The following is an 11480-nucleotide window of genomic DNA, read 5'->3' on the forward strand; positions in this document are numbered from 1 at the left end:
GTTGATCGTGTCACGTCTGAGCTGGATAAGAAACCACCCTGACGCTACATCCGTGAGATACACCGCATGGTTCACTGCTGCTTGGAGTTTCCTCATCACTCTGCCGGACCCTCATCGATCCACTCTTTGGTCCTAGGTCAGGACCCCAAGCCTTCTAGACTCAACCGTCATACGACCGTGTGAGTCCAACACAGTTGGTAAGAGTATTCATCTATCTTTCTAATGTCTACAGACAAGCTGATTTACATGGGCATATCTGATTAGCAAGTCCTCTACTTCCCTTGAAGCGGTCTAATCATCCCTGTACCAGTTACATCACGAAATTGTTTATCCATTCGTATTGGACTTTTGTTTCATATGATTATGGACTTCCCCATGTGACCATTTTCTATATACACAATTTTTTGCTTATGTGCGTGTTTATCACATTCACCATTGTAGAAGCGCTACACTATTTTTTACCCTTTGATTGTTGAACTTTGTTTGTTTTAAGTGTTGGCAGCTGTCCTTTTTGTCCAATTTAGTCATAGCGCAGTGTTTTCCCCCACCCTTTCTTTATTACAGTAAGGGGGCAGATGTGGATAATACAGTATGGGGGCAGATGTGGCTAATACAGTATGGGGCAGATGTGGATATTACAGTATGTGGGCAGATGTGGATATTACAGTATGTGGGCAGATGTGGATATTACACTATGGGGGGCAGATGTGGATATTACAGTATGGGGGGCAGATGTGGATATTACAGTATGGGAACAGATGTGGATATTACAGTATGGGGGGCAGATGTGGATATTACAGTATGGGGGGCAGATGTGGATATTACAGTGTGGGGGGGGGAGATGTGGGTATTACAGTATGGGGGGAGATGTGGATATTACAGTATGGGGGGCAGATGTGGATATTACAGTATGGGGGGCAGATGTGGGTATTACAGTTTGGGGGAGATGTGGATATTACAGTATGTGGGCAGATGTGGATATTACAGTATGGGGGGAGATGTGGATATTACAGTATGGGAGCATATCTGGATATTACAGTATGTGAGCAGATGTGGATATTACACTATGGGGGGCAGATGTGGATATTACAGTATGGGGGGGGCAGATGTGGATATTACAGTATGGGGGCATATGTGGATATTACACTATGGGTGCAAATGTGGATATTACAGTATGGGGGGGGGGCAAATGTGGATATTACAGTTTGGGGGAGATGTGGATATTACAGTATGTGGGCAGATGTGGATATTACAGTATGTGGGCAGATGTGGATATTACAGTATGGGTGCAGATGTGGATATTACAGTATGTGGGCAGATGTGGATATTACAGTATGGGGCAGATGTGGACATTACAGTATGGGGGCAGATGTGGATATTACAGTATGGGGGGCAGATGTGGATATTACAGTATGGGAACAGATGTGGATATTACAGTATGGGGGCAGATGTGGACATTACAGTATGGGGGCAGATGTGGATATTACAGTATGTGGGCAGATGTGGATATTACAGTCTAATCATCCCTGTACCAGTTACATCACAAAATTGTTTATCCATTCGTATTGGACTTTTGTTTCATATGATTATGGACTTCCCCATGTGACCATTTTCTATATACACAATTTTTTGCTTATGTGCGTGTTTTTCACATTCACCATTGTAGAAGCGCTACACTATTTTTTTCCCTTACTGTAATAGCCACATCTGCCCCCATACTGTATTATCCACATCTGCCCCCATACTGTATTAGCCACATCTGCCCCCATACTGTATTATCCACATCTGCCCCCATACTGTAATATTCACATCTGCCCCCATACTGTAATATCCACATCTGCCCCCATACTGTAATGTCCACATCTGCCCCCCATACTGTAATATCCACATCCCGATTGTCCACTCTGTCCTGAATAGACAGCAGGCAGACCCGTCCACAGAGTAGATGGCACAAGCAGGCGGGTGATGATGACGTCAGCGCGCCGCTACTAGGCCGCCACCGGGTGGACCAAGATGGCCACAGCTCTGGAGCTAGACGGAAGCCGCGGCCTTTCCTATGGGCGAGACCGCGGAGCTCAATCCTCGATCGAATTATTTTGATCCAGCAAAGAAATGAACCTTTAATCGAGCAATTAATCGTTCATTTCCGCAGCCCTAATTTATTTATTTATTTATTTTATACTAGTAATATCCGTGGTCAGTGACTTAGAGCAGGCCCTCAGTTATGCTATGTTTAATTACTTTAATTAGATACAACACAACCTGCACATTGACCCGTGTTCAGCACAACAAAGCTAATTACTTAAGCATTCATGAAACTCTATGAGATGGTAAACCCAGGGGCGGACTGACCATTCGGGCACTCGGGCAAGGACCGAGGTCCCATGCCACTAGGGGGCCCATCAGGGACAGTTCAGAGCCTGCAACAAGTGGATTTTCTTTTCTCATTTAAAGGCCTTTTCCTGCCAGCTGCCTGCCACACCAAGCACTAAGGTGCAAAAGTTGTGTGTAAGGGGACACTGGTAGAAGGTGACACACTGCGGGGGGGGGGGGGGGGGAGGCTCTGCCATAAGGTAGGACTCTGCGGACTGTGATGTATAGGGAGAATGTTGGGGCTTTGGTGTAAGGGGGGACTCTGATGTGAGCATGGCGCTCATCCTGACTGCTGTACTATATAGTGTATATGTTGTTTTGTTTGTTACTTACTCCTGGCATGGCGGCCACCTGTAAGCCTGGAGGCCCCATAATCTTCTATTGCCCCGGGGGCCCCATGAGTTGTCAGTCCGCCCCTGGGTAAACCCATACAAGTTATGGTGAGAAAGGACTAATGGAATCAAAAGCCCTCCAATACAATTACTGCGCTATGACATTATGATATTACCCTGAAATATGTCAAGTTGTAAATATCACTAGAGTTGAAGATTATCTCGAGGCAAATCCTTGATTTTAAATCTTAGATCGGGTGGGTGAGTGGGAAAAGTTTGGACCCTCTGTCAATTCTCAGTTGCCTATCACTCTCCCTACAGGTGACCATTGCCACTAAACACATAAAATAATGGGAAATCCAACATTTTAGAGTTTTCCCCAGAATAAGAGGTGAGGGTGAATATTCCAAAGGGGACACCTGTCCCTGGGACACCTGTCTACAAAGGGAATTCCCTTCACTTTGGGTAAGGGGTGTCGCTAGGGGGTGGCTTTTGGGGCTTTAGCCCCAAATCTGGGGCCCATAGCTCCAAGTTTCTGCAGGGGTTCCCAAGGGGAGGGGAGGCTCTCTGGGAACCCTGATGGAAGTGGGAAGCTCTCTGGGGACCCTAATTTTAAGGGGGAGGCTCTCTGGGGACCTTGATGTAAGGGGGGCTTCTCTGGGAACCCTGATGTAAGTGGGGGGGCTCTCTGGGGACCCTGGTGGAAGTGGGAAGTGCTCTGGGGCCCTGATTTTAAGGGGGAAGCTCTCGGGGGACCTTGATTTTAAGGTGGAGGCTCTCTGGGGACCCTGATGTAAGGGGGGGCTCTCTGGGGACCCTGACATAAGGGGGAGCTCTCTGGGGATCCGGGTGTAAGGGGGGCTCTCTGGGAACCCTGATGTAAGTGGGGGGGCTCTCTGGGGACCCTGATGAATGTGGGAATCTCTCTGGGGACCCTGATTTTAAGGGGGAGGCTATCTGGGGACCCTGATTTAAGGGGGCAGCTTTCTGGGGACCCTAATGTAAGGGGGGCTCTCTGGGAACCCTGATGTAAGTGGGGGAGTGCTCTCTGGGACCCTGATGGAAGTGGGAAGCTTTCTGGGGACCCTGATTTTAAGGGGGAGGCTCTCTGGGGACCCTGATTTAAGGGGGCAGCTCCCTGGGGACCCTAATGTAAGGGGGGCTCTCTGGGAACCCTGATATAAGTGGGGGGGCTCTCTGGGGATCCTGGTGGAAGTCAGAAGCTCTCCGAGGACCTTGATTTTAAGGAGGAGGCTCTCTGGGGACCCTGATTTAAGGAGGAGGCTCTCTGGGGACCCTGATTTAAGGGGGAGGCTCTCTGGGGACCCTGATTTTAAGGGGGAGGCTCTCTGGGGACCCTGAATTAAGGAGGCAGCTCTCTGGGGACCCTGGTGTAAGGGGGGCTCTCTGGGAACCCTGATGTAAGTGGGGGGGCTCTCTGGGGACCCTGGTTGAAGTGAGAAGCTCTCCGAAGACCTTGATTTTAAGGAGGAGGCTCTCTGGGGACCCTGATTTAAAGAGGAGGCTCTCTGCGGACCCTGATTTAAGGGGGAGGCTCTCTGCGGACCCTGATTTAAGGGGGAGGCTCTCTGGAGACCATGATTTTAAGGGGGATAGCTCTCTGGGGACCCTTATTTAAGGGGGCAGCTCTCTGGGGACCCTAATGTAAGGGGGGCTCTCTGGGGACCCTGACTTTAAGGGGGAGGCTCTCTGGGGACCCTAATGTAAGGGGCGCTCTCTGGGGACCCTAATGTAAGGGGCGCTCTCTGGGGACCCTGATTTAAGGGGGGCTCTCTGGGAACTCTGATGTAAGTGGGGGGGCTCTCTGGGGACCCTGATGGAAGTGGGAAGCTCTCTGGGGACCCTGATTTTAAGGGGGAGGCTCTCTGGGGACCCTGATTTATGGGGGCAGCTCTCTGGGGACCCTAATGTAAGGGGGGCTCTCTGGAAACCCTGATGTAAGTGGGGGGGTGCTCTCTGGGACCCTGATGGAAGTGGGAAGCTCCGTGGGGACCCTGATTTTAAGGGGGAGGCTCTCTGGGGACCCTGATTTAAGGGGGCAGCTCTCTGGGACCCTAATGTAAGGGGGCTCTCTGGGAATCCTGATGTAAGTGGCAGGGGGCTCTCTGGAAACCCTGATGTAAGTGGGGGTGGGGGGCTCTCTGGGGACCCTGGTGGAAGTGGGAAGCTCTCTGGGGACCTTGATGTAAGGGGGAGGCTCTCTGGGGACCCTAATTTTAAGGGGGAGGCTCTCTGGGGACCCTGATTTAAGGAGGCAGCTCTCTGGGGACCCTGGTGTAAGGGGGGCTCTCTGGAAACCCTGATGTAAGTGGGGGGGCTCTCTGGGGACTCTGGTGGAAGTGGGAAGCTCTCTGGAGACCCTGATTTTAAGGGGGAGGCTCTCTGGGGACCCTAATGTAAGCTCTCTGGGGACCCTAATGACCCTGGTGGAAGTGGGAAGCTCTCTGGGGACCCTGATTTTAAGGGGGAGGCTCTCTGGGGACCCTGGTTTAAGGGGGCAGCTCTCTGGGGACCCTGGTGTAAGGGGGGCTCTCTGGAAACCCTGATGTAAGTGGGGGGGGGCTCTCTGGGGACCCTGGTGTAAGGGGGGCTCTCTGGAAACTCTGATGTAAGTGGGGGGAGGGCTCTCTGGGGACCCTGATTTCAAGGGGGAGGCTCTCTGGGGACCTTGATTTTAAGGGAGCAGCTCTCTGGGGATGACTTTCTTCACTATGCTGCTTTGGACTCTAGCCCCAGATCCTTTGTAGACCCAGCAACGCCCCTGCTTTGGGTGATTTCCACTAACTATCCTGTTGCATCTCTGGCACAGAAAAGGAAGGAAATCCCCCCCCCCCGTGGCGCACAGATAATAAAAAAGAACTGGCAGCAGTTTTAACCCTACCCTACTCAATCCAAAACAAATTCTGATTTTGGCTACACATACACCTTCATGACATTGTTATAGGAACAACTGAAGACATCCTTACAGTTCTTGAGGTTCAGAAGCACAACGATCCAGAAGTAGAAATGAGACATTTCGTTTCTTGCTGTGGAATGGGTTAGTCGATCGTCGTCAGTGGATGTGCCAGAGAGACTGGTCTATGGCACACTCTCTTTATATATATAACAGGTTAGGGGTGGGGCAAAAGAAAAGAGGTGGTTTATATTAAGTTTCGTTTTGGGTGATGGTCGATATGAAAACGAAACTCTGTAACTTTAGTAAAAGTGAATCAGCTTTATTGCATACAAAACAATTTTATCCTATGAATGTATGTAGAATTCGTTATTTGTGAATTTACAAAGAATTAAAAAAAAAAAAAATGCAATTGTGTCTTTATATCTGCCTGGAGATATCATTTTCCTTTAATATTTATATGAATATGGATATACAGGAGTGCGGTGGTGGAGGAAATCAGCATAAATAACAATATAATACATTTGTTCAAGAAGTAAAATGCCCCTCATACTTATTATTTAAGGTACTTACATAGCGCCATCTATTTATGCAGCACTTTCCATATACATTGTACATTCACATCGGTCCCTGCCCTCAAGGAGCTTACAATCTAAGGTCCCCAACTCACATTCATATACTAGGGCCAATTTAGACAGAAGCCAACAGGCATGTACTGGCCATTGGGACTACTGTGAGTTTCCCGGCGGGCCGATGGCTCAGTGGGCCGGTTTCAGTGACAGCGGACCGCCGCCTCCCTCCGATCCTCTTTCTCCCCCCCCCAGCGCTCACCTCCTCTCCCTGGCTAGTTATGCAGCGTGTCTGAATACAGATATGCTGCTCAGGAGTCGGCATTGAGAAGCTCATCATACGACCCGGAAGGAGGGCGGCCTTACAAACCACTTTGACCTACAGGTAAACCTAGATTAAGGCATACCTGTAGGTCAAAGATATTTACAAAAAGACAGGTACCGCTGTCTACGGCGCATGCGCACTGAGCACGCAGGAGATAGCGGCGATATGCCACTCGTGGCGGCTCCCATGCGCATGTACGTCATCGCGGCTCCGGCGAATCACAGCGAGACCTGGAAGTCACTCCTGGATACATGACAGCGATGAAGATGAAGAAGGAGGACCGCTTCAGGGGGCTTCGTTCTCAGATAAGTTATTCATAATGAGCTACCCTGTTTCCCCAAAAATAAGACCTAGCGTGATTGTCGGTGATGGCTGCAATATAAGCCCTACCCCCCAAATGAGCCCTACCCTGTTTCCTCAGAAATAAGCCCTACCCTGAAAATAAGACCTACAAGGACTTTAACCACTTCAGCTCCGGACCAATAAACACCTTAAGGACCAGAGGTCTTTTTGCAATTTCGCACTGCGCTGCTTTAACTGGTAATTGCACGGTCATGCAATATTGCACCCAAACGAAATTTGCGTCCTTTTCTTCCCACAAATAGAGCTTTCTTTTGATGGTATTTGATTGCCTCTGCGATTTTTTTTTTTTGCGATATAAATGGAAAAAGAGCGAAAATTTTGAAAAAAAAAGATATTTTCTTCTTTTTGTTATAAGAAAAATTGAATAAACTAAATTTTAGTCATACATTGAGGGCAAAATTTATTCAGCCACTTGTCTTTAGTAAAAAAAATGTCAATAAGCGTATATTTTTTGGTTTGCGCAAAAGTTATAGCGTCTACAAACTAGAGTACATTTTCTGGAATTTACACAGCTTTTAATTTATGACTGCCGATCTCATTTCTTGAGGTGCTAAAATGGCAGGGCAGTACAAATCCCCCCCAAATGACCCCATTTTGGAAAGTAGACACCCCAAGGAAATTGCTGATGGGTATGTTGAGCCCATTGAATATTTATTTTTTTTGTCCTAAGGGATTGAATAATGACAAAAAAAAAAAAAAACATGCTATGGGCATATGTGAAATGACACCCCAAAATACATTCTGCTGCTTCTCCTGAGTACGGGGATACCACATATGTGGGACTTTTTGGGAGTCTAGTCACGCACGGCACCCCGAAAACCAATCATCACCTTCAGGATTTCTAAGGGTGCAAATTTTTGATTTAACTCCTCACTACCTATCACAGTTTCGAAGGCCATAAAATGCCAAAATAGCACAAAACCCCCCCAAATGACCCCATTTTGGAAAGTAGACACCCCAAGCTATTTACTGAGAGGCATGTTGAGTCCATGGAATATTTTATATTTTGCCAAAAGTTGCGGGAATATTACAAACTTTTTTTTTTTTTTGCACAAAGTTGTCACTAAATGATATATTGCTCACACATGCTATGGGCAAAATAAATTCTGCTGCTTCTCCCGAGTACGGGGATACCACATGTGGGGGACATTTTGGGAGCCTAGCCACGTACGGGACCCCGAAAACCAAGCACTGCCTTCCGGATTTGAATATAAAATGCTACCAAAAAACCTGTTAGCGATCGCAGGGATCAGGCCTGACTCTGCGATCGCTGCAGTTATGTGTTTAGTGTTTTGTAAGTGACAGTGATCGATCGATACTGCACTTGGGTGGGCTGGGCAGAGGGGCAAAACGCAGGTGCTAGCAGGTATTTGGGCTGATCCCGCTAACAATGCGTTTTTTTGGAACCCTAAACTGCTGGGGACGCTAGTATAGATCTGATCAGATCAGATATTGATCTGTTCAGATTCTATACCACTACGGGAGGTGTATGCTTTGCGTGTGGGTGTTAGCGGTACTGGCACTAACCTAGCGCTGCCTGGGGCGACGCAGACCCTGACCCTAAAACCTAATTGATATCACCCGCCGGGTGATCAGGGGGTTAAACCTTTATTGGGTAATAAATGGTGGGTGCCCTGATGCTATAAAAAACAAACTAACCAGAGTCACCCGTAACACTTATACGGTGATCAGTGGTGAAAGGGTTAACTAGGGGCAATCAGGGGGTTCAAATTTTTATTAGGTAGTATATGGGGGTCCCTGGCGCTATATAAAAACCTGACGGGGAACCTAAATAACTAACTGGCTAACCAGCGTCACCAGTGACACTTATACTGTGATCGCTGGTGAAAGGGGGTGAAAGGGTTAACTAGCAGCAATCAGGGGGTTAAAACCATTATTGGGTAGTATATCGGGGTACCTAGTGCTATAAAAACCTGGCGGTGAACCTAAAAAAATAACTAGCTACCTAGCGACACTGATGCAGCGTTCAGAAAAATTATCGCTTAGTGACACTGGCAAAAGGGGGTGAAAGGGTTAACTAGCGGAAATCAGGGGTTAAAACCATTATTGGGTAGTATATCGGGGTACCTAGCGCTATAAAAACCTGGCGGTGAACCTAAAAAAGGGAAGTAAAGAGCAGGAGAACGAGTGCCGAGGAACGGTTATGTTACAGCTGTGTGTGGCCGTCCTCCTTCCGGGTCGTATGATAAGTTACTGGGGAAGCTATCCGATTAGATGCTGTCATCACATGGGACTCTAGCAGCCATCTTGGGTAAGGCAAAGCCTATTTAAAGTGGAAGTAAAGGCACTGACATTTAAAAAAAATAAAATGCAACCTGCAAGGCAAAGGCATAATGAGCTAGTATGCATAGCATACTACCCTGTTTCCCCCAAAATAAGACCTAACGTGATTGTCGGTGATGGCTGCAATATATATTGTAGGTCTTATTTTCAGGGTAGGGCTTATTTTCTAGGAAACAGGGTAGGGCTTATTTGGGGGGGGGGGGGGTAGGGCTTATATTGCAGCCATCACCGACAATCACGCTAGGTCTAATTTTCGGGGGAAACAGGGTAGCTCATTATGAGTAACTTATCTGAGAACGAAGCCCCTGAAGCGGTCCTCCTCCTTCTTTATCTTCACCGCTGCCATGTATCCCGGAGTGACTTCCGGGTCTCGCTGCTCCGGCGCTGTGATTCGCCGGAGCCGCGATGACGTCACTCCCGCGTGTGTGCATGGGAGCCGCCACAAGCGGCATATCGGCGTTATCTGCGGCATGCTCAGTCTACGGCGCAGTGGTACCTGTCTTTTTGTAAATATCTCCTAAACCGTCTAGGTTTGGGAGATGTTTCTTGGACCTACAGGTAAGCCTTAATCTAGGCTTACCTGTAGGTCAAAGTGGTTTGTAAGGGTTTACAACCACTTTAAGTAGGCAGGACTGACGAGCAGGATATCATCAACAGCTGAGTAACTGTGGAGAGATAGGAGCTGGCAATTAGCCGACAGCTGAGCGGCCAGCTCAGAGAAGGAAGGGCTGAGTCTAGCCCTGACAGGGCTGCAGGCTGGAAGACCTTATAGACACAAGCAAGGTCACCTGAACAAGGTGAATCATATTGGGGGATAAGTAATGACAGTACAGATAACACCTGAGAAATTCCTCTGGATGGTCAATGTAACAAAGAGAGACAATGACTAAGAAAGTTCATGTATTTGCTCTCCGCCTGATAAAATGTTGTATTGGAAGAGCTGTGGATGGGACAACAAGGTCACCTGATCCTAATCAAGGTGGATCACATTTGGAGATAGGTAATATGACCTGAGAAAAGTCTGATGATGGTGTGGTGGTGAGGCTGGAGGGAACCACATTACAGGGATGAGGAATATGATAATACAATAGAGGAGGCAGAGCAAGAAACTTTCTACACATACCTGTTTTCCTTCTTGCATCCCATTGGTGATTGGTGCGAGTCTAGCATTGACATTCATGGCAGCTGCCTTCTACCTCCCTCCTACCCCAACTATATTAGGACACAATCCATATCCCTGGATCTTGGGGTTTTCAATACAATTTTATATTTGCACCAAGAAAATATTGATTACTGTGATTAACAAATCCTAACAAAAAAACTAACCAAAAGTCCCTCTCAACCATCATTTTGCTATAGGCCGGGCGGGACTTTTGTCATTTTGGGTGGACGTCATAAAATGTCCTCCCAGAACACCCCTCTCATGCGACCACAGGGCCGTGCAATGGCATAATCTGTCACCGTCTGTATCTGGATCACTATACCAGTCCGCTACCAGTACCATGTGATCGGTGTGACCAATCGCAGCAGATCACATGACAGTTGTAAACAATGGATGGCTTCCATTCATGCCATTCATTGTGTTGCTAGCTGTGATTGGTCACAGTGATTACATGGTACAGATGGGCTGTAATTGGCTCTGTCTGTACCATGTGTTCCCTGTGACCAATCACAGCTTTGGCTATTCACAACAAAAAAGGCACTGAATGAATCAGTTTAATAATGTGTAAAAAAAATCGCGATCACTTCCAGAGTAGTATGATGTTACTATGGATTTTTTTTTTGTCCTCATCACATTCATGTATTATATGTGGTTCTTTTAAATTTTAAAGATCTGTTTTTCTACGTTATAGACATACCAACATGCCATCTAATTATTGCTCTTCACCCCTGATGAAAGTTCTGTGATACCAGCAACTAGAAACGCGTCGGGTGTGGGTTATAAGTAAAGAGTATGTTCAACATACTCATGGGTTGGCTTATTTTATGTATCCATGTATATACACATTTGTAGATATACAACAGGGACACCGTCAGTTGAGGGGTCCCTCTGGTTTGAGTCAGTTTTTGTCTTGTAATTGTTAATAAAGCATTTTTTATGTTTTGAATCGTACTACTCTGTGGAAGTGATCACGATTTTTTTTAACAGTGTGTTAAAAAAAAATCATAAAAAAAAGAAAAAAATGTAATAAAAAAAAGAAGGAAATTAAAAAAAATATATATATTGTTTTTTTTTTTTACATTCTGTCACCAGGTCAGTGTCCCTGATCGCCGCCACACCAGTTATATAATGATACTGT

The 11480-nt window shown here is 47.0% G+C and overlaps 1 protein-coding gene across 1 annotated transcript in view; it reads right to left on the reverse strand.

Moving 5' to 3' along the window:
• LOC143942752 (SLAM family member 6-like) overlaps nucleotides 1–5842 on the reverse strand; it is a 32673-nt gene extending 26831 nt beyond the window's left edge. Inside the window, exon 1 of the mRNA XM_077464139.1 lies at nucleotides 5693–5842. Coding sequence (XP_077320265.1) covers nucleotides 5693–5741 — 49 coding nt within the window. The 5' untranslated portion in view covers nucleotides 5742–5842. The remainder of the gene's footprint in view (nucleotides 1–5692) is intronic.
• Between the last annotated feature and the right edge of the window lie 5638 nt (nucleotides 5843–11480).

This window comes from Lithobates pipiens, unplaced genomic scaffold (genome assembly GCF_037356315.1).
Source record: "Lithobates pipiens isolate NorthernLeopardFrog02 unplaced genomic scaffold, aLitPip1_a1.2 Scaffold_30, whole genome shotgun sequence".
NCBI lineage: Eukaryota > Metazoa > Chordata > Amphibia > Anura > Ranidae > Lithobates > Lithobates pipiens.